Source organism: Lithobates pipiens, unplaced genomic scaffold (genome assembly GCF_037356315.1).
Source record: "Lithobates pipiens isolate NorthernLeopardFrog02 unplaced genomic scaffold, aLitPip1_a1.2 Scaffold_28, whole genome shotgun sequence".
NCBI classification, from domain to species: Eukaryota; Metazoa; Chordata; class Amphibia; order Anura; family Ranidae; genus Lithobates; species Lithobates pipiens.
The window spans coordinates 57,999,410-58,023,637 of NW_027507789.1; the positions used below are offsets into that span (position 1 = coordinate 57,999,410).

At 43.4% G+C, this 24,228-nt stretch overlaps 1 protein-coding gene across 7 annotated transcripts in view; it reads left to right on the forward strand.

Annotated features, from left to right (window-relative positions):
• TNRC6C (trinucleotide repeat containing adaptor 6C) overlaps positions 1-24,228 on the forward strand; it is a 157,235-nt gene that overhangs the window by 57,166 nt on the left and 75,841 nt on the right. For 6 of the 7 annotated variants that reach the window (XM_077459265.1, XM_077459267.1, XM_077459268.1 and 3 more), the window contains exon 4: positions 8,459-8,776. In XM_077459265.1, coding sequence (XP_077315391.1) covers positions 8,459-8,776 — 318 coding nt within the window. Of the gene's footprint in view, positions 1-8,458; positions 8,777-23,515; positions 23,717-24,228 lie in introns of those variants that run through there. The other variant, XM_077459271.1, reaches the window with a different exon arrangement.

Here is a 24,228-nt window from a genome sequence, read left to right on the forward strand (position 1 = left end):
GAACAAACCTGGCCCTTGCATGGGACCTTAGGCTAGGTTCACTCCTGTCACAAAAAAAAGCCAAGGAAAAGTGGGTCACTTTTTGTATGTAGGTTCACACCTGTGCATGTGCTCTGTGTGTTTTTCGGTGCATTTTTGCAGTGTGGTTTTTCGTCTGTTTTTCAAGCACGTTTTCGATGTGCGTTCATGCTTAATTATTATTTTTTTTATTTTTTTTTTGTAAACAAAAACCTACCAAAAAAAGCATGCACATGCATTTTTGATGTACTTCCATTTAAGTCTAGGAACCCAAAAACACACCTTTGTGCAATACATCCTGCGCCTCTTCTGAAATTGCACTGCAGGAAACTGCATAGATGTTAATGGGACCCATAGGAAACCATGTTAAATCAATTGTGCATTTCTGTGCTTCGGAAAATCTGCAAAAAACTGTACAGGTGTGAACCTAGCTCTAAGCTAGATTTTATATCTGTGCAGGTCCTGCGTACAGCGTTTGCACAGACACAGCAGCCCATTTATTTGAATGGACTGCTGTGCCTGTGGGAAATGCATGAAAAAGTTTTCTATTTTTACAAAAACGTGGCTGCGTGTCATTAAGATTTGACACCCCTACACGTCTGCAAAAGCATAGTGCGTTGTGCCTGTGGGTCTCGAAACGCATGTGATTAGCACGGATTCTCCGACCTGCGTATGTGTGAACCTAGACTGAGAGAGCTTGGATGCCTACCAAAATATAATTGTATATAATAAATTATAGGCTTCTATGGAATGTATTTGTGAAATATCTCTTTACTTGGCAGCAATAGTTTCAAGAAACTATCAATGCTGCCCCCCCCCCCCCCCGAGACCCCCGCCTGTGGAAGAGAATTCCACATCCTTGTTGCTTTTACAGTAAAGAACCCTCTACATAGGTTAAAGTTAAACCTCCTTTTCTTCTAATTTTAATGAGTGGTCACAAGTCTTGTTAAACCCCCTTTTGCAAAAGTTTTATCCCTATTGTGGGGTCACCAGTTCGGTATTTATAAATTGAAATCATATCCCCTCTCAAGCGTATCTTCTCCAGAGAATAAGTTCAGTGCTTTCAACCTTTCCTCATAACTAATATCCTCCAGACCCTTTTATCAGCTTTGTTGCCCTTCTTTGTACTCGCTCCATTTCCAGTACATCCTTCCTGAGGACTGGTGCCCGGAACTGGACAGCATACTCCAGGTGCGGCCGGACCAGAGTCTTGTAGAGCGGGAGAATTATCGTTTTATCTCTGGAGTTGATCCCCTTTTTAATCCAATATTTTGTTTGCTTTGTTAGCAGCAGCTTGGCATTACATCTACTAGGACCCCCGGGTCCTTTTCCATCCTAGATTCCCCCAGAGGTTCTCCCCCCAGTGTATAGATTGCATTCATATTTTTGCCACCCAAATGCATTCTTTTACATTTTTTGTACATTGAACCTCATTTGTCATGTAGTTGCCCACCCCATTCATGTTTTCAGATCTTTTTGCAAGGTTTCCACATCTGTAGTGAAGTTATTGCACTGCTTAGTTTAGTATCCTCCGCAATACAGAGATTGAACGGTTTACCCCATCCTCCCTCCAAGTCTTTTATGAGCAAATTAAATGGGATTGGTCCCAGCACAGAACCCTGGGGGGACCCCACTACCCACCCCTGACCATTTCAAGTACTCCCCATTTATCACCACCCTCTGAACTCGCCCTTGTAGCCAGTTTTCAATCCATGTACTCACCCTATGGTCCATGCCAACTGACCTTATTTTGTACAGTAAACGTTTATGGGGAACTGGTGTGACATGTTTTTGCAAAATCCAGATAAACCACATCTACGGGCCTTCCTTTATCTAGCTGGCAACTCGGCTCCTCATAGGTTAGTAGATTGGTTTGGCAAGAACGATTCTTCGTGAATCCATGCTGATTACTGCTAATGATGCCGTTCTCATTACTAAAGTCTTGTATATAGTCCCTTATCATCCCCTCCAAGAGTTTACATACTGTTGATGTTAAGCTAACTGCTCTGTAATTCCCAGGGATTTATTTTGGGCCCTTTTTAAATATTGGCGCTACATTGGCTTTTTTCCAATCGGCTAGTACCATTCCAGTTAGTAGACTGTCAGTAAAAATTAGGAACAATGGTCTGGCAATTACTTGACTGAGTTCCCCAAGTACCCTCGGGTGCAAGCCATCCGGTCCTGGTGATTTATTAATTTTCAGTTTCCCAAGTCTAATTTTATTTCTGTCCTCTGTTAACCATGGAGGTGCTTCCTGTGATTGTTTACACTAAAATGTGCGATCCTCTTCTGAGGAATTAAAAAAAAAAAAAAACGATTTGTCACTCAGATCCCTCAAACTGCAGTTTTGGTTACTGAACTGCAGGGGTCATTTTGGGGGGGGGGGGGGTTTTCAGTGACTGGCACCACAGTTTGTAGACTCTATAAGGTTACTTTCACACTGGGGCAGGTGGGCGCTGGCGATAAAGCGGCGCCATTTTTAGCACCGCTTTACCGTTGTTTTAGTGACGCTATTTGGTCGCAAGCGGGGTGGTTTTAACCCCTGCTAGTGGCCAAAAAAAGGGTTAAAGCCACCCGCCAAGTGCCACTGCCCCATTGTCTTCAACGAGCAGGGGCACTTTAGGAGCGGTGAATACAACGCTCCTACAGCCCTGCAAGGATGCGGCTTGCAGGACTTTTTTGACCGTCCTGCAAGTGCACCGCTCCAGTATGAAAGCCCTCAGGCTTTCACACTGGAGGCACAGGTGAGGCGCTATGCATTTTAGCGCTGTAGCGCCTGTAAAGTGCCTCAGTGTGAAAGTCGCCTAACTTTCACAAAGACCAAATAATATACATTAATTTGGGTTATTTTTGCCAAATATGTGTAGCAGTATAAATTTTGGCCAAAAATGATGAAGAAAATGTACTAATTTATGACAAAAAAGGCTTCCCCCCCCCCCCCCCCACAAAATTTAGTCTTTATTTATAGCACAAAAAATAGAAAAACACTAGTGATTAAATACCACCAAAAGAAAACCTCTATTTGTGTGAAAAAGATGCAAATTTCATATAGGTACAGTGTTGCATGACTAATGTCACTCAAGGTGTGAGCGCTGAAAGCTGAAAATTGGTCTGTGCAGGAAGGGGGTGTAAGTGCCCTGTATTGAGGTGGTTAATGCGGGGGTCTCAAACTGGCGTCCCTCCAGCTGTTACGGAACTAAAAGTCCCATCATGCCCCTGCCTATGGGAGTCATGCTTGTAGCTGTCAGCCTTGCAATCAACGCCTCATGGGAATTGTAGTTCAGCAACAGCTGGAGGGCCACCAGTTTGAGACCCCTGCTTTAATGGATGGCTGGGGATGCGGCAGTGACACAACAAGGTGAGGGAGGTGGCAGCAGGTGAGTGGATGCCCGCTAACAGGTGCTGCCATGAAGGATCTGAAATGACAGGTGCTCTTTAAATGTAAGCACTCATTCTTGCTGGTAGTATGAAGTTATGTGAATGCATCAATGCAGTGCATGTTCTCTCCGCTTACAGAACTTTGATTCATTGAAGGAGTTTACCAAAAAATTTAAATATTGCAGAATATACAGCCTCGTGCTACATAACAAAGTTCCCTTTCATGCTGAATAAACTAAATTATTAATGTATCTTACCGTATATACTCGAGTATAGGCCGACCCGAATATAAGCCGAGGCCCCCAATTTACCCCCAAAAAAACTGGCAAACTTATTGACTCGTGTATAAGCCGAGGGTGAGACATGCCTGTCCATCCCTGTGTGTGTGTCCGTCCATCCCTGTGTGTCCGTCCATCCCTGTGTGTCCGTCCATCCCTGTGTGTCCGTCCATCCCTGTGTGTCCGTCCATCCATCCCTGTGTGTGTGTCCATCCATCCATCCATCCCTGTGTGTGTGTCCATCCATCCATCCATCCATCCCTGTGTGTGTGTGTCTCCATCCATCCATCCATCCATCCCTGTGTGTGTGTGTCTCCATCCATCCATCCATCCCTGTGTGTGTGTGTCTCCATCCATCCATCCATCCCTGTGTGTGTGTGTCTCCATCCATCCATCCATCCGTGTGTGTGTGTGTGTGTGTGTGTGTGTGTGTGTGTGTGTGTCCAGCCTACCTGTGTCCCGAGCCTTTGTCCCGAGCCTTCGTCCCGTCCCGTCCCGTCCCGTGCCGTGCCTTGCCTTGCCTCCGTCCCGTGCCCTCTTCGTCGGCGGCCATTGTAAAATTCAAAAGCCGCGCCTCCTCCTTCGCCTGTGATAGGCGGAACACTGAATTTCCCAGCAGCCTGTGTTCCGCCTATCACGGACGTCGTATCATCCTCGTCCGTAGTACGAGGATGAGACGACGCCCGTGATAGGCGGAACACAGGCTGCTGGGAAATTCAGTGTTCCGCCTATCACAGGCGAAGGCGGAGCCGGAGGCGCGGCTTTTGAATCATAGAATGGCCGCTGTCTGTCTGCTCGACACGCTGATCGAGCGGGCAGACAGCGATGACTCGAGTATAAGCCGAGGGGGGCACTTTCAGCCTCAAAAAAGAGGCTGAAAATCTCGGCTTATACTCGAGTATATACGGTAAATAGAAAATTATCTTTAGTTAGATTTTGACTCCAAAAGCAATTGATTAAATTAATAATTAATTTAATAAAGAATAAAAGAATAAAAAATCGCTGGAAATTACAGGGCTCGGGTTAGTAAAAGGGGGGGCTTGGGGGGGCTGCTGCATGACAGGTTTTTCACCATTAGTGCAGGGATATGCAATTAGCGGACCTCCAGCTGTTGCAGAACTAAAAGTCCCATGAGGCATAGCAAGTTGCTGACAGCCACAAGCATGACACCCAGAGGCATGATGGGATGTGTAGTTTTGCAACAGCTGGAGGTCCGCTAATTGCATATCCCGGCACTAAGGTGAAAAACCTTGAGAGTTTACAAGCTCTTTTTAATTGTGCTTTATTTTAGAAAGTGTTCACACAACTAATTATCATGAATTAGCAGCTAGTTATCTTGATGTTTCCTTCAGTTGAAGTTTTCATCCCTTACTTGCTGTCCTGAGAAGCAGCGCAAAAATAACTTGTAACACTTGATGGCACATATCAAGAGGATCTAAATTTAACCTTAATTGCTAGTGAAAGATTTGGATTCTAACCAGGCACTTTGACCACCTATCCTGTATTGCAGCATAACCCATCTGTAACATAAGGGCACCAACCAATTTTTCATAGAAACGATTACATGTTGTGCACTCCACCACTTCTTGATGCAAACCTTCTTATATTACACTCTGGTTCTGATAATCTCCTTGTATGTGTTCATGAGCTCTGTTCTCAGTTACCACCCTCCATGATAACTCCACCCCTACCCCCCAGAAATCACATATTTGTCTACTGGCTCTTAGGCCCCTTTCATACGGATGGACCGTTCAGGTCCACCTGTCCGTTTTTTAGGTGGACCTCCATGCTGGTCTATGACCGCGTCCGCTGACATCCGATCCCTTAAAATCTGACGTATGGCGATACGTTTGCATCTGTCCTGGCGGATCAGATGAGGTTTAATGAAAATGGACATGCTGTCCATTTTCGTCCAATCCCTCCATAGGAATCAGTGGCGCTCTGACAGGCCCCCTCCCCGCTCAGTGAGCAGAGGAGGACTTGTCATCCGCCGGCTCAGTAGAGGTCAACTGAAAGATCTCCTGCTGAGCTGGTGGACTCAGCTGAGTGGGTCCACCTCATGTAAAGGAGGCCTTAGCCACATTATAATGAGATGCGGGAAACCCCATGATCCATGCAGGTTTCTGACAGGCCCCTCCCCGTTCAGTGAGCAGAGAAGGACCTGTCATCCGCCGGCTCAGCAGAGATCAACGGAAAGATCTCCTGCTGCGCTAGCGCATCCGCCTCATGTGAATGAGGCCTTAGCCACACTATAATAATTCACACACATTCAGATCATACTGCCCTTGCGATCTGCAGCGGGTGTCAGTGTAATCTTAATGACACCCTCATTTCAGGTCAAAACAGTGTTTGCCCGCGTTAGATCGCATGCTACTAAAGTAGCATGCGATCTGGTTGCAGTGCGGATCTAAAATTGGTGCATGCACACGATGCGGTGTGATTTGAGCCCATTCAAAATGAATTGGATAAATTGCACAGCACTGAATTACGCGTGAAATTAAATGGAATGCGGTGCGGTTCCTGTGCGATTCACATGCAGTTTATAGTGTGAACCAAAGCTTGCTATCCTTTGCTCACCATAGCATGACAGAAAACAAAGCCAACTCCACCCCTAAAGAGTGAACCACATATAGGGATTGCATCCTTACAAACCTATCTCACAACTCTGTCTAAAGCCTCGTACATGTGACACAATTGTTGGCCAACCAAGCGTCTGATTTTTATAAATTTTTTGGTCCTAAGAGGCGTGTGCCAGGATCTTGTCTTGCATACTTACAGTGCACAAATGTCATGCAACAAACTCAAACGTAGTGACGTACTACAAGGAATTTCAGCTCTCGAGCGCCACCCTTTGGGCTCCTTCTGCTAATTTTGTGTTTGAGCATGGATTCTGATGGATTTGTGTACTGACCATACGAAAATCTGATGTCAAACCGCTGTCCGCCGAAAACTTACCAGCCTGCTACCCAACATTTGTCTGTCAACAGACAATCCCCGTCCAACAATCACATCGTGTGTACTAGGCTTTACAATCCCTTGTACTGCTAGGGGGGAAAAAAAAGCACTCCCCCCCCCCCCCCCCTCCCCCTGCCAACACGAGGGATCTGAATGATGGAGGCAGGCTTTTGCGATCATGTGACAACTTTAAATTGGTTGTCCCAGTGGGCAACAACTGATCAAAAGCTGTCCTTGACAACTTGCTCACTGTGCTGGGAATGCACGGTGAGCACGCCCATCTTTTCTGGGGTCAGTGGTGTACCTTTTGTCTTTAAACAGGCCTTATGATTTATTAAGACTCATTTTACGGTACATCTGTCCTTGCCCTAATAACGTATACTGCAAATATCTGTCTACTTGTATTGGAGTGTATGTGTGTGGATACATTGTTAGAAGAGGGTTTTGTTTCAATTCTAAATATTATCCATATAGAGCGGTGTTTGTTGTCATAAGTGAGTGCAAGTATTTATAATGCATAAATGGGGGGAGAGAGAGACTCACACAAGTGAGTACACCCCTCACATTTTTGTAAATATGTTATCATTTGTTGTCCCCTCAAAATAACTTGACACACAGCTATTTAATGTCTAAACCGCTGGCAACAAAAGTGAGTACACCCCTAAGTGAAAATGTCCAAATTGGGCCCAATTAGCCATTTTCCCTCCCCGGTGTCATGTGACTCGTTAGTGTTACAAGGTCTCAGGTGTGAATGGGGAGCAGGTGTGTTAAATTTGGTGTTATCGCTTTCACTCTCTTATACTGGTCACTGGAAGTTCAACATGGCACCTCATGGCAAAGAACTCTCTGAAGATCTAAAAAAAAAAAAATTGTTGCGCTACATAAAGATAGCCTAGGCCAGTGATGGCGAACCTTGGCACCCCAGATGTTTTGGAACTACATTTCCCATGATGCTCAGTGTAGTTGAGCATCATGGGAAATGTAGTTTGAAAACATCTGGAGTGCCAAGGTTCGCCATCACTGGCCTAGGCTATAAGAAGATTGCCAAGACCCTGAAACTCAACTGCAGCATGGTGGCCAAGACCATATAGCGGTTTAACAGAACAGGTTCCACTCAGAACAGGCCTTGCCATGGTCGACCAAAGAAGTGGAATGCACGTGCTCAGCGTCGTATCCAGAGGTTGTCTTTGGGAAATAGATGTATGAGTGCTGCCAGCATTGCTCCAGAGGTTGACTGGGTCGGGGGTCAGCCTGTCAGTGCTCAGACCATACGCCGCACACTGCATCAAATTGGTCTGCATGGCGGCCATGCAAAATATTGACACTTTGGGCCCAATTTGGACATTTTCACTTAGGGGTGTACTCACTTTTGTTGTCAGTGGTTTAGACCTTAATGGCTGTGTTATTTTGAGGGGACAGCAAATTTACACTGTTATACAAGCTGTACACTCACTACTTTACATTGTAGCAAAGTGTCATTTCTTTAGTGTTGTCACATGAAAAGATAGAATAAAATATTTTCAAAAATGTGAGGGGTGTACTCTTATGAGATACAGTGTGTGTGTGTATATGTATGTATATATGTGTGTGTGTGTGTGTGTGTGTGTGTGTGTATATATATATATCACACACACACACACACACACACACACACACACACACACACACACACACACTATCTCACAAGAGTACACCCCTCATATGTGTGTGTGTGTGTATATATATAATTTTTATATATTTATATTATAAAAAAAAAAAATTTATTAAAACTTGCCTAATTTAGAATTTCCCTTTAGTAAAAACATGTTTTTCTGTTTTGTTTTTTAAAGTGCCAGATCCAGTCAAGATCAGTTCCAACCAGCCCCAAACTGCCACGCCCAGTACTTCCACCAGCACTGTCCCAAATAGCAATGGCAAGCGTGCATCTGCCAACGGCCAGCAAACAGCGGCCTCCCGTTATCTGCCACGTGAGGTGCCTCCACGTTTCCGCCAGCAAGAACAGAAGCAACTTCTGAAGAGAGGACAGCCACTGCCTTCTGGGACATTGACCAGTGCTAATACAGGACAGGATACTGGGCAAACTGGGGCAAGCCCACCTCCACAGCAAGGGGCTGGTGGAGCTCACCACCCCACGAAGACACACTCTGGTAAGGACTTTACTTTGTTAAATGGTAATTGGTACGTGTGTGTGTGTGATATATATATGTATATGTATGTATGTATGTGTGTGTGTGTGTGTGTGTGTGTGTGTGTGTGTCAGGGGCGTACCTAGAGCATTTGGCACCCGGGGCGGATCCTATATCTGGCACACCCCCCCCACCATAAAATGTAAAAACACCCATCGTGTCCCCTGCATACCTCTGCATCCTTCAATATCTTTTTGTCACTACTGTGTACCCCCCCTCTCCACAACTGCACCTCTGGACCCCTTTACATTACACAGCAGCCTGCACCTCTGGACCCCTTTACATTACACAGCAGCCTGCACCTCTGGACCCCTTTACATTACACAGCCCCTCACAGCTCTGGACCCTCTGCATGTTACACAGATCCCCTACAGTGCAGACCCCCCTACAGTACAGAATCCTCCCCTACAGTGCAGACCCTCCTACAGTACAGAATCCTCCCCTACAGTGCAGACCCTCCTACAGTACAGACCCCTCCACCCTAAAGCGCAGACCCCCCCCCTCTACAGTGCAGACCCTCCTACAGTACAGACCCCTCCACCCTAAAGCGCAGACCCCCCTACAGTGCAGACCCCCCTACAGTGCCGAATCTTCCCCTACAGTGCAGGACCCCCCCCCCTACAGTGCAGGACCCCCCCTCCTACAGTGCAGGACCCCCCTCCTACAGTGCACAGCCTCCCCTAAGGACCCATAGTGTACCTCGAGCCCAAGGCAGCGGCATTGCAGGGGGGAGGTGTGGGCAGCACCCGAGTGAAGTGTCACCTGTCGGCTCAGTGATCCGGGACCCGGCGCAATAATCCCCTTCTCTCTGTGGTCGCGTGACTCACGTCGCGCCGTTCTGATCAGTCTCGGGCAGCGGCTGTCACTCACAACCGAGCAGAGTGAAGCCGCCTCCCCCTCCTTGTCTACACAGTGCTGTGCATAGAGGAGGGGGAGGCGGCTTCACTCTGCTCGGCTGTGAGTGACAGCCGCTGCCCGAGACTGATCAGAACGGCCACGCGACCACAGAGAGAGAAGGGGATTATTGTGCCGGGTCACTGAGCCAGCTGATGTCACTCCACTCCACCACCCCATCCCCCCCCCCCCCCCCCCGCAATGCCGCCCACTGCCAGGGCCTCGGGCTCTCTCTGTGTGGGCTGCGAACCCGAGGCACGGCGCTGTCTGACACTTCAGTTGCGGGGGGGGGGGGGGTCGCTGGACTGACACCCCCCCCCCCCCCCCCCAGTGTGTGGCACCCAGGGCGGCACGCACCCCCGCCCCCCCACTTAGTACGCCCCTGGTGTGTGTGTGTGTGTGTGTGTGTGTTCGTTGAATTTTCCTTTTTTATTAGTTAAAGCCGTTTTACATTTACTTCCTGATTTAGTGGCACTTTAAAATATAAATAATAATTATATATATGTAATTTTATACTGGGGTCTGACCTTGCCTGACTTGATGACTAGCCCCATAGACTGCTAGCCTTCTGGCCCCTAAGGCAGTGTCACTGGACATGCATTGGAATGACAATTGGCAGGGCTTAGCTGTGAAGTCAGGCTTGTAGTGGAGTCTTTTTTTTTTTTTTTTTTTTTTTTTTCCCTTTTATGTAGACGAGCATTGCTCTAATGAAAGGCTTTAAAGAGACACTGTCGTCACTCTATAAAATTTCAGGCAAAATCGCAGAAAACTCAGGTATTCACTTGTAGTGTTTTTCCTTTCTAGAAGTTACTTTGTTTTTCACCCTTTGTTTTATTAATTAAAAATGTAGTGTCAATCTACACAATCACAGTAGCACAAAAGAAGAATAAAAATTATTCAAAAGTGTCCATAATAAAATCAAAAATAATTGTCCATCATAAATAAATGTAGTTAAAGTGGAGGGCCACCCTGAAAAAATAAAATACATAAAAAATTAGAAAAAAATCATAAAAAAAAAAAAGAATTTATTATTATTTTTTTATTAACTTACCAGAAATGCCTGTTGCTAGGCACATCATCCTAATCTGCCTCTTCCTCCTCTGCGGAGATCTTCTTTCTTCTCTCCTCCGTGCGGCGTCTTCTGGGTAATGGGTCACGCTGTGTTCTGGGACCTGTGTGTCCCAGAACACAGCCCGTCTGTCCCATTCACATGTGCAGTAGGAAACGGGCAGTGAAGCTGCAAGGCTCCACTGCCTGTTTCCCTTACCCATAATGGCGGTGCCGGGACCCGAGACCGAGGGACGGTTGACATCGTGGGAGCCCTGGACAGGTAAGTGGGCTTATTAAAAGTCAGCAGCTACAGTGTTTGCAGCTGCTGACTTAAATTTTTTTTTTTTCAAAACTGGCCCTCCTCTTTAATTCAAATATCAAAGAATCAGTTATGAAAATAGTGCAACTCTTCATAAAGTGGAAAATTTTGAACACCGTAGATCCTTCACCAAAGTGCACAAGTGCCAATCCACACCCTTATAGAACGAGGCTCATCAGATTGTAGATTTCAATCACATGTTTAATTGCAGATGATCAGCCCGATCTCCACTTTGATCTCCTCAGCGTCAAATGGATGACAGATCTCCACATGTAGAGATAAAATCAAAATCAACACAAAGCCTCCAATAGTGTAAAAACCTGTTTGGTAACAATTTTAATGAAAAAGCAATGCACTTACATCACAAATAAAAACCAAATTGCCTTTGGCATATGTTAGTTACATGCTGGGTGACTGCATGCTGCGTCTCCAACCCCTCCTCGCTCGCAGATAACACTCAGTGTCAAGATTCAGTTGCCGTGTAGCCACACCCCTAACATGTTTCCAACTTGATCACAGGATGGCTGCACAACAATCATCCAATCATGTGCAAGCTAAAATGTTTGCATCCATATGTTGATTGCCCTGAAAGGGGTGGAGCGGGTTATTTAAGCTCCGTTGCTGTGCCGTGCAGCCACCCCCTGTGATCAACGAAACATGTTAGGGGTAGTTTTTTGTTTTTCTGGAAGGGGGGCATGTGATCACCACAAACAGGAGTCATGCAGCCTCCTAGGATAGTCAGAGGAGATTGTAGATTTTCAATCTTTAACCAGACACTGATAGAAGTCACAAGACTGCTATAGACTGCTGATGAGAAAAGGTATTTAGCAGTTTGTTTACTAAAATAATTGTTTTGTGTACTGTGAGACCCGATATAGTGAATGCAGGCTCCTGGGTTTAGTAACACTTTAACTATGTGTTGTATTTTGTTAAATGTGTTTATATTAAAGCTAGTTTATTTAAACTATTTTCTGTAGGCTCCGATGCTCTGCCATAGATTAGGACTGTTTGCTTGTGCAGGTATTAAAAATTAAAGATGTTGCTTTTTGTTCTGTTGTATTTTAAATAGATTTTTAAATGCTGCTGTGTTTTGTTAGTATTTCATTTCATCTGCTGACATGGTCATGAATTAATGCACGGTGGTTAATATGGTAGGAAGACGAGGGGGAGGACTGTGCAGCTTGTATAGTTTTACTAACTGCTGATGTTGGTGAAATTGAAATCTGTAACTAGGGAAGGTTGCAGGCTTTGCCAGAATGCAGCGTGATCGTTCGTCGCAGAGCTACAGCCTCCTGTTTGAACCTTTTTTGTTCGCTTTAAAGTTTTCATGGAACAGAAGTTTTCTGTAACTAATACTATTAATTCTTGCTCGGTATGTTACCAATTAATATAATCCATAACCCAAGACTGTTTTCCTGGTTAATTCTGTGATATTTGATATGTTAAGGATTATGAGGGATTATAATCTGATCTGCCTCCCGAATCTGTTTACATACATTCCAGTCTATAATTTAAGTAAACCTAAGGCAAGGCCACACGTTATACAATTTTCATTCCTGGCTGAAGGAAAGTAAATTGCTCGATTCCCTAACTTGGCTGTGTTGATGGGGGAACCCCTCCCGCCTCGCTATTGTATTCTGATAGTGGGGGGTTTCCCAGCCTTCTGAATACAGTGGTCACTGCTGGCATCTGGCAGTGATCGAATGACAAAAACCCTCAGGCTGGTTGTGCTGAAGTTGATCGATGGATCAACCAGTCTGCCCATATATGGATCACAGCTTGTCCGGTTAATGCTGAACCAGCCAAATTTCAATCTGCCTATGGCTGGCTTAAAGCTCAACTCAAGGCAAATTTTTTTGTCTTTTTTTTTTTTTTTTTTTTATGCCGTGGGGCTGTGTCTATATTGCATGGGTCTTCCTTCTTATTACTATTTTTCTTAAGGAATTCATAGCAAAAGGGGTCTTGTGTAAAAGATATGTGTGTGTATGTGTGTTTTTTTTTCTAATCGGAACACTTTTTTTTTTTTTTTTTTTTTTTTTGGCACAATTTTAAATATTTTACATCTTCAAAGTTGTAAGAATGTTGTGTACATTACATGGTACAGAGCCCTCATAAAAGGCCTTATTGGATATTTTTGCTATCTCTCCAAAATACCATTCCTTCTGGCAGCGGTGTTTAATTGGCAAGTATAGAAATTAACACTCAAGCTCTAAATGCATGTAGCATTAAAGTGATTGTAAACCCTCACAGACCACTTTTACCTACAGGTAAGCCTAGATTAAGGCTTACCTGTAGGTCCAAGAAATATATCTTCTAAACCTACATGGTTTAGCAGATATTTACAAAAAGACAGGCACCGCTGTCTACGGCGCATGCGCGCACTGAGCATGCTGTTTCTAAATGTCATCGCGGCTCCAGCCAGTTCCGCGATACCTGGAAGTCACTCCGGGAGATATTGCAGTGACGGAGGAGGGGAATGAAGACCGTTTTGGGGGTCTTCTCTGAACTCGGTTAAGTAATTTTATAATGAGGTAGTATACTATGCATACTAGCTCATTATGCCTTTATCTTGCAGGGTGTTTATTTTTTTGCCAAAGGGTTTACTTCCTCTTTAAGGTGCGTATTTTTTTTTCTGACAAAATGCCACTGATCTTGGATGCTCTGGCAATCGTGGTTTATTTTTTTTATTTTTATTTTTTTTCTGTCTGTAAATACCCCTGCCTCTAAAGGCCTATGTGTATGTGGACACATAGGCTAGCATATAGAGGCAGGAAAAAAAATTCCAATCGCCCCTAGAAGCGGCATTAAAAACACCCAGTGTGCATGAGGCCTTAAAGCGAAGCTCCACCCAAAAGTGGAAGCTCCGTTTATTTGCCACCCCCCTCTGATGCCACATTTGGCACCTTTCAGGGGGGTACCTGATTTTGACAGGTACCCGCTCCCATTTCCGGGTGACTTCGCCACGGCCCTTCCCTCGCCAGGTCATTCACAAAGCAGAGCGCGCTATGCACAGTAGGGAATCGGCTGGTTCCCACACCCAAAAATGGCAGCAGCACCTGAGAGACAATTAAAAAATTTGGTTAGGGTGAAGACACTGCTGGATTCGTGGACAGGTAAGTGTCCTAATAAAAGTCAAGTAGCTACAATATTTGTAGCCGCTTACTTTTAATGGTTTTCTGACTGAGCCTGGAGCTCCGCTTTAATTCCAGGTTGTAATGAAAAACAACAAACCGGAAAGAACAGAGGAGGGTAGAAATATTTTCGCGAGGCACTGTATGTGCAGTCATCCTGCAGTGCCTGATTAAATCTAATCTAAAAACGCTGCAACTAGAACAAAGGAAATGGTCTACTCCCAAGAAAAGAAACCTACTTCAGACTGAACCCAGCATTCTCCTGACTTTGGTTTGGCCAAGGGCCTAGCAGTGTAGAAGACTGTAAGCCAGTGGCTTTCACATACACAGCTTTGCTCTACGGTGTCTGGTGGAAAAACCATATACTATAAATTACCGATTTTTATTTAAAAACTGTAAGATAAAGGGATTTTATAAGGCAGAATTTTTTTTTTTTTTATCTTTATGCATTAAAATAAAAAACATTCTGTGTGCAGCTATACTTACCCGAGCCCGTCTTTATCCACCGATGTTGCAGGCGTGTCTAAGCTGCCCGGGACTTCCCACCTCATTGGCAGAGACAGCAGAGCGGTGCGATCGCCTCACATTCGCCCAAGCAGGAGAGAGAGGGGCCAGGGCCAGGTCACTGCTCCATGTCTGAATAGACACAGGGAGCTATGACTCAGGTCAGGTGCCCCTATAGAGAGCTGCTTGCTGTGGGGACACGCAACAGGAGGGAGGGGCCAGGATCACAGAAGAGGGACCCGAGAGGAGGAGGATCAGGGCTGCTCTGTGCAAAACCAACTGCATAGGGCAGCTAAGTATAACATGTTTGTTGTTTTTTTTTTTTTTTTTTCTTCTTTTTTAAAGCGAGACTTTACAATCACTTTAAGTATTTTATAGCTACATGACAGTGTTGAGTTCCAGCAACATAGTGCAAACATATTGTAGGCAAAAGGTGTTTGTAATCCACCTAAAGGAAGAAGTTAAAGCAGAGTTTCACTCAAAAGTGGAACTTCCGCTTATCCGTCTACTCCCCTCGCTCCAGTGCCACGTTTGGCACCTTTCAGGGGGGAGGGGGAAGGGGTGCCTGTTTTTGACAGGTACTCCTCCCCTCTTCCAGGAGACGGGGCCACAACCCCGTCTCTCAGAAATTCGGCCCCCTCCTCTGCCGCCGGAGCAATTAGATAGACTAAAGGTAGCTGCACACGATGGCCGATCTTTGGATCGGCTGGGGTGTCAACATCACAGGCTCCTTAGACAGGTAAGTGTCCATATATTAAAAGTCTATGCATTAAGGTAAAAAAAAAACTTTACCTGCAGAACCCCCCCCCCCTTTTTTTTTTTTCTTTCTTACCGGTACCTGATCGTTCTAGTGATGAAGGCGAGCAGGTCCTCATTGGATAGATTGATAGCAGCAGCCATTGGCTCCAACTGTTGCCAATCAAATCCAGTGACACGGGAGTCGGGGGCAGGGATGAGTCTTATTAGAACCCTGCATGTGCAGCAGTTGATTGAAAATTACAAAACCACTCCCCTACAGATTCACTTTGCACATGGACACAGACAAGCGGATATTTCTTCCGAATAACAAAAGGTAGGAATGTGCAACAAAGTTTGTTAAAATCATTGCAATTTACATAGATCACCCAGTGGGGAATAGGTTTTTTTTTCCTCAAGAAAAATGGGGTTACTTTTTTTTAGTATTCCATTGAGAATATGTTGGCCTTTCCATGCACTTCTTTTTTTTTTTTTTTTTTTTTTTGACAGCATTTTTCAATGGTGCTACTGAATGATGACTTTTGAGGCCCAGGAATAGCTTTAGGCACTTTATAGTAGTGGTCATCAACCCTGTCCTCAGGGCCCACTAACAGACCAGGTTTTATGTATTACCTTGTGGAGATGCAGACTAGAATACTGCAATCACTGAACAGCAAATGATATCACCTGTGATGGATTTCAGTTATCTTGCAAACCTGGCCTGTTAGTGGGTCCTGAGGACATGGTTGATGACCACTGCTTTATAGGACCCAGAAAAATCTTTTCCTTGACAATTGTAAAGTTGAAATATTTAGGTGTATTTGTTATTTGATGCCAGTATTTGCTCAGCCTTGAATAGGTTATTACAACAAGGTAGCACTAGTTTGCACTGGAACTACTTTGAGTCAATGGGAAAGCAGCAGAAGCATGAAGCGGGTTGATGCAGCTTAGGAGGTCAAGTAGCAATCAGAAGTTCAGCTCTAGGTCAGATGTACCTGTCAATGTACTCAGATTGGTCTCAAGTGTCTCAAACTAATGACAAATGCAGACAGAATACACCTGGAAGCATGCTGCATGTATGGGACACCTACACATCCCTGTGCGGGCAAACTATGCCCTCACTCGGATGTAGTTGTAATATGCCAGTGTGAATAAAGCCTAATGCTCATTGACAGCACGCCTTATAACCCTGAAACGCATCTTGTGGAGCGGCCACAGAGAAACATGTAGGCCCCATTCACACGCGTTTTGTAGCTTGAAGCCTGAAGCTCCAAAACGCTGGAGGGGAAAAAAAATCAATTATTCTTATGGAGATGATTCACATCTCCACTCCAAAATGCTTGAAGCTCAAACAAGCTTTTTTTTTTTTGTCGGGCAGATTTGAGCGTTTTTGGCGTGTTTGTATTCCCATAGAAATGAATGGAAACGCTTGTTTCTGCACGATTTTCTGCTCAAATGAAAAAAAAAAGTATAAAATAGTAATACATAAATTGATGTAAATACACAAATAACTAAAAATCATCATAAATATGTAATAATAAAATAATTAACCTCTAACCTTTAAAAAATATTAAATACTTTATTATTAATAATAATTTTTTGGTGGTTGGAGTGTTTAGTTTTATTTTTTATAAATGTTATATTTATTGTTACTTAGTATTAGGGATGCACCAAAATTTTGGCGGCCGAAACATATTGGCCTTTTCGGCAATTTCCTTAAAGAGAATTCACACCAAAAATAGGGCAGAGCCCCACCCTGGTGCCGCCCATCACGGGGGTGTCGTTCTGGCGCGCCCGTTCTTGCTCTCTCCTCCTCCCCTCCCTCCTCGCCCATGCTGCAGGCAACCCATGGGGTCTCTGTGTAAAATCCCCCTCTCCCTGAGCGGTGGCTGCATATGGATCCTCAGCCGATGTGTAAATCGGCTGTGCAGGAGCTCATCCATGCTGTTTACGCTGAAAGTGAAAGCAAGGGAGAGGTGTCTAGCATTGTGCTGTGCTCTCTGCCTCCCCCTACAGTGCAGTACCCAGCATGGAGATTGAAGGTAGAGAGCTGCAGCTGGCAATTTTTAAAAAGGTGATCTATAGGTGTGTGTGTGTGTGTATATATGTATGTATGTATGTGTGTATATATATATATATATATATATATATATATATATATATATATATATGTATATATATATGTGTGTGTGTGTGTATGTGTGTGTATGTATGTATGTGTATATATATATATATATATATATATATATATATATACTGAGCACAGTGAGGCTGCCTATGATGTGCACTGGTGAGACTGCATTGATCTCCTGTAGCATGTCCCCAGTCTCTGGCCGTCTCCTGTATACCGTACATTTTTTTTTTTTTTTAAACCGCCACTTTCAGTATCGGTGCTGTATCGTTTTCGGTTTTCAACCTAGTGTATTTTTCATTTTCGGTATCGGTTTCGGCACCAATAAACCCATTTGGTGCATCCCTACTTAGTATTTTATTGAACTTATTTTATTTATGATTTTTATTTGTTTACATTTTATATTTTACATTTATTATTCTTATAATAATAAAATAACCCCAGCTCCTAATGACCTAAACTGGACTTGAACCCTAACCAGTGGCAAAAAAAAAAAAAATGTCAAAGCCCAAAAACGCATACAAACATGCAAAAACGCATGAAAAAAAAACTCTGGAAAAGTGCTCAGACGCTATGCTCAGGTGTGAATGCCGCCATAAACGTTACGCTTTTTCCTGACTGTCATAGAGACACCATAAAAAGCAATTTCGTTTACAGGAGAGGGTGAAAATATTTGAATTCAACAATTATAAGAAGGTTATGTAATTTTTAGATACAAGCTAAGCATAGATTTTTTTTTTTTTTTCTTCTTCTTTCCTTCCTTCTCGTAAGACTGGATGGTGGGGAGAGAAAGCGTTTTGTGATTTTTCTGGTTTGTTTTTGGCACCAAACTTGCTACGTTGGTCCTAGTCACAAGGATTTTATTATTGAAGGAAATGGTTGACTTTCCCACTTCTTCTGAAGAGGCAGAGAAAAGATGGAAATTTTGACAAGACTGCAAATAAAAAGGCCGAGGCAGACAATATAGAGACTACAGCAGTGGGTTTTCTTAGAAGGATTCGCTGTGCAGCAGAGCTTGGCCTGCTTCATGTATTGCCGGCGGATCTTCTCACTGATCATAAATGTGGATTGTTTTTTCTACAGGCAGTAATCTGAAATATTGACTTTGTACTTAATTGTGTTTTTGTGTAGAGATTGACTTTTAAAGGTGAACACTGGCCTTACTTTATTTATTTTTTTATATATTTTTCATTTGTGGCCTTCCTTTTTTCCTCCTATTGGTGGGCATTACCTTCGTGGCACAGGACTGTATGCAGGATCTATTAGTCTGGGAATGCCCCCCTCCTAGGTCCCTCTCCGTTCATGTGTAATGTCCATTGCTTTCTGAAGAGTGACTTGCTTTAGGATTGCTCTTCAAAGAGTATAGGTGATGAGGAGGCATTGTATCACCACCTCACTGCCAGCTTTAACCCCATTTCACCTCAAACTAGTGCACCACAAACTGGCATCACATTCAGTGGGTGGCACTGCCTACTGAATGCGGCTGTGATGCTTTGGCATATGTATACACCCCTCCACTGCCTTTGCAACATTAGGGGAGAAGCTGGGGGGGCAGTAAAACCATACCATTGACCCCCACCTCTAGTGTAAATGAGCCCTCAGTGGTATTTTACAATGTGGGTTTCAAAACTCTCATCAATGCCCTTTTTTATTTTTTGTTTTTATTTTGTTCTTGTGCATTGCATTTCACATGAGCACGTATTGACACCTGTTTTACGTGTTGATGTGCTCGGATGCCTTTCTGTGTTTTTAATTCATATGACAAAAACAGATGGGTGTGGTTCCAGACTTTATGGGGGGATTTGGGAATGCCTGCCTTGGATTCACAAGCGAGGGATTAGGTGTTCCCAGATAAACCGATTACTAACAGCAATAGGTTTTATTAAAAAGCCTAATGGTAACGTTATACGTTTTTATGCCTAAATTCTGCCATTGTACAGAATACAGCAATCATTCTGTTTCAGAAAGGCATTGCTCTCCAGTTAGGTGACTTGGTCCCCTGGACACACACTCTCAGAAGAACCATTGGGAATTGCTTTCTTTGTCTCCTTTCCCAATGGACTACTTTGAGTTTGTGTCAGTGATCAACAGCTGCTTGTTTTTAGATGCGTTCGGCTTGCAGTTGACATCCATTTGAGATGCTTCAGAAATGAACAATTCAGTGACAAGTGCCGTTTGCCACGTTCTGACCTGCATTTGACCACCTAAGCTTCAACTTGCTCTGAACTGTTTTTTTCAGTCCTGTAAACTTGCCTGGGGAGAGCGGCATCCCTGATACAAACAAAAGGAAGTTCAAACGCAAGTGAAGCAAACCTCATGGGTAATTGGCCTTTCAGTTCCCCATCTCGGGCTCCTCTCGCCGCTAGTATAAAACTCCTTGGCCATGTGCCCGTCGGTGTGCTGGGCATGGTGGCTGAGGAGTGCACTTGAAGGGGTGTTTGGTGTAGACATACAAATTAATGTATCTGTCTGTGACAAGTACTTGAATTGGGCGCAGGCGCCAACATTTTTGGTGCTGCACCACGACAGAGTTCACACCCTTTATGAATTCTCTGGACTGTATGGCAGAAGGTCCTTATTATCCTTATCTTCTTACCTGACCTGGTTTCATTTACCTTTTCACCTTTTTTTTTTTTTGTTCAGAATTTGGAAATACATTTTTTGTTAGCAAGTATCCATGTATGACTGAAAACACGCTTAATGTTATAAAAGGCAGAAGTCCAGGGGGTCATTTATCTAAAATATGTCCAGGCCATCAAGCTCCTCTTGGCTAAAGAATAAACCATTGTGAACTCTTTGTTTGCCCATCTTGGTTCATAGAGTAACGGATTATTCAGGGATAATCCAGGCGCCTCTGATACCCTTTTACCTTGAATAGGTTTTAAAAATAGATTTCCACTCCAATTTTTTCAGTCTGTTTCACAATTTGTGTCCTTTATAGCTCCATCTGGCCTTGGTCAGCTTGTGTTCAGGGGGTCCATCACATCCTTGGTTGAGAGGCTCTCAGGTGCCCTGATATATTAACCATGTTTAGTTTTCACTTTGTCCCAGTTTTTGATTTTATTTATCAGTGTGGTCTGAGGACTTTACAAAATAATTTGATGGAGTTGAACCTTTTATGTAACTACAGCGCTTTCCAGTCTCCTTTCCACGTCGGTTTGGGAACAGCTGATGTAAAATTTTGTCTCATTATTGTAGAAATGTTTCAACTCCTGATGTCTCCCGGCACCCCGAGACAGTTTTGAGGTCTCTTGGATTAGTAGCTATTCGGGGCGCAGACAAGTATGTGGTGGAGTTGGGTAGAGGCGGATTCTTCCAGTGTCAATTCTAGCTTTAGAAACAATTATGTATAGCTAGTAGTAGTTGGTCACATTCAACTGGCCTTGTTCTGTACTGGTGACATGTTTTTTTTTTTGTAGTTTATCCAACTCAGTTTTTCAGTTCTAACAACTGGAAAAAAGATACCCCAGCACTTATATTTAAAAAGGTAGCGCAGACACCTAAATTCAGTCACCAGTACATTCATTTTAACATCTCCACTTCAGTGTTTTGACACCAATTCACATGTTCAGACATTCACCCGTGAGTGTCAAACCTTTGACTTGTATGTGAATTTCTGCCACCAAGGATGAGCTTCTGTAACTGGAACAGGGAGGATGCACAATTTTCACAGCTCCCAATTGCCTTTTCGTGGCACTTTGGATTAACAACTAGTATAACGGGGCAAATTTTTCTTTTTTTTTTTTTATTGCTAGAAATTACTATAAGCCCCCATAATATATTTCCAGGCAGCAAAGACCCTACAGAATATAATGGTTGTAGTTGCAAGTTTTTCATATTGCACAATATTTGCACAGTTATTTATCAAACGCATGTTTTCAGGAAAAATAAAACCCTAACTAAAATGAATTTTTAGTGCAAACACAACAGTTTTATACGCAGTTTTTTTTATATAAGGGGTTCCAACTGAGTAAATAGATAATGAATATGTCAAGTCTTAAAAATGTATTTAAAATTGTGCGTGACCTTAGAATTGCAAAAAATGACGGCACCCCAAATCCTCCATGTGTGATGCTTTTTAAAAGCCTTTAGAGTTCATCGCTTTGGAGTTTACCGTGAATGACGGCCCTGGAATTATTGTGCTGCTGCAACATTTGTGTGACAGTATGATTGATACCTGACGTGTGGTGCAATTGACATGTCCTTTGGACACAGCTGATAAATTTGCGGTAAGGGGCCAATCACTGCGGCCCTTTACCATGTGATCAGCTGTGTCCAATCACAGCTGATCACTTGTATACAGACTTGCCAGTTATCGACATTCCATTCCTCACAAGCCATCTGTGTGAGGAAAGGAGAGCCAATAATTGGCAAGGCTGACAGGGCATAGCGAGTACATTGTTTACACTGATAATCAGTGCACTGGTCATCCGTGCAGCCTCATCAATGAAGAATTGCACTTTTTTTTAATTTTTTTTGCAAAATTTTAGTGTGTTTTTTTTTATTTTTTTTATTTTTTTTCTTCAAAAGGTTTGCTCTTTATTTAGTAAATGGCACCAAAAGTAAGCTCTATCTGTCTTAAAATTATTCATTTTTTTAATGTATTTTGTGTGACCATGCAGTTGTCATTCAAATTGTGACGGGGGTGAAATCTGAAAATTGCCCTGGGCAGAAAGGGGGTAAAAGTGTTCCGTATTGAAGTGGTTAAGGTGTTGGTGCTACCAGTGTGGATATAAATGCTGGGGGTAGATCTGGACACCCATCAGAACTGAAGAAGTAGCTTGGATAAGCTGTGACATGTCTTTGACATTAGAGGAAGCCCAGTTGAATGTGACAAACTACTGTTAGCTATGCTGTGACCTGGATAAATGAGAACCTTCACCCATGAGTTTTTGTTTTTGTTGTATGTGGGGGTTTTTTTTCTCGAATATAAAAAAAAATTCTCAGTAAAGTAAAAATTTGAAGTGATAAATATTAGAAATGGTGTCTTGCTTTGTAAATCTTGTTCTGTTTATGCCCATCACTCAAACAATTTAATTGTCTAAATTACAGAGAAAAAAACACCAACAAATCTGTATGTTTCCAAATTTTTGTCATGTTCATGTCTACCAAAGACTGAAAAATGGCTGCTAAGTATATATGATATTTATACATGGTAAAGTAGTATTCCTTCCTCCTTTTTTCTTTTTTTCTTTTTCCTTTTTTTTTTTTTTTATCTTCCGTTCGAGAGCCCTGTACTATATATCTTTTCATTTTATTTATTTTTATTTTAAAGCAGTTTTCTCTTTTCCCTTTTTTTTTTTTTTTTTTTACAATCGTTTGTAACACATTGCAGTCAGATGCATTTGTTCTTGCCTAGTCTCTGTTGTATTGTTTTTTTTTGTATTCTCTTGTGCACATGTATAAACAACCCTGGCTTTGATTAATGTTCTTGTGTATGGTTCCGAGATGGAGGATGGGAAGTAATTAAGTGGTTGGCGGACAGCCAGTGTGCGTATACATGTGGGCCTTGTTCTGAATGTTAAAGCTACGGTTGGTATGTCTGACTCTGGGGCTGTTTGTGAAAGGAAGCATATGAAGAAGGGGGGGACTAGGGGACTGTAGAGGGGGGAGATGAAGCCAAGCAAGAAACACGTTCGCGTTTAGCCGATCGTCAGTCTGCCCCTGTTGTTTTGGCTGACTTTCAAATCGGGGAAGAAAAGAAGCTCCGGAGTTAATTGTAACAGGGTCTTCAAGTGAGAATGTTTTGTGACAGTTGAAAGAATTTAAAAGGAAGGAAGATCGGTTTAGTGTCAGATGCAATTACATAATCAAAGCCTAAAGAGTCTGAGGCTGTTGATACCTTCACCCAATCTGGGGGGAGGGGGGGAGGGACTGTGGAAGAGAGCAAGGGGGAGAGAAGGGGGATCCTCCCTGTGCTGTAAGGGCATTTCCAAATCCAGTGCAGCAAAAGGCCCAAATGAGCTTGCAGGTTGTCCGGTCACCGTCTTGCATAGAGGTTTTCTTGGCAGAGCTACAGGATGAGCCGTACGCTTTGCACAAACAACATTGTGAAGCTGAAAGCCTAGATGCAGAGAGAGGCGGCTCTGCGCACAATGTAGCGTTTCCTAGGATGGTTGGGCGTCACCTTTTCTCAGGTATTTTTACTCCCCCCCCTGTCAGCCCTCCCCAGCTCTCCTCCCTTCCTTTCTCCTGAGGCCAAAAAATGATTGTTAGCAAATCGCTTTCGCTTTAAATCGTATTATTGCATAATGTCTATCAGGCAGTGCGTTCAGAGCTTTTTTTGGCTCCAGTTCAGGCTTTAGAAAATGGCGTCCTCACAGCCTGAGCTCCTCTCCGGCTCCGACGCAGGGAAAACTAGAAATAAAACCCAGAGATTTTGTTCTCTGCAGGAGCTTGGGACTTCGTGAGCTTTTTGTGATCTTTCCCATGCAAATCACATGGGCTACAGTCTGCCGTTTATCTCAAAACGCACTGCTGAACGCGAATTTAATTTCCCATACTTTGTGAATAAAACTTCAGCATAACTAAACATTTTATGCACATACCACTTCTTCTTTCTTTTTTTTTTTTTTTTTTTTTTTTGAGGTCATGTGAGTAGAGAAAATAATTTTTCTAAAAACATTTACATTTTAATACTTTTTTTATT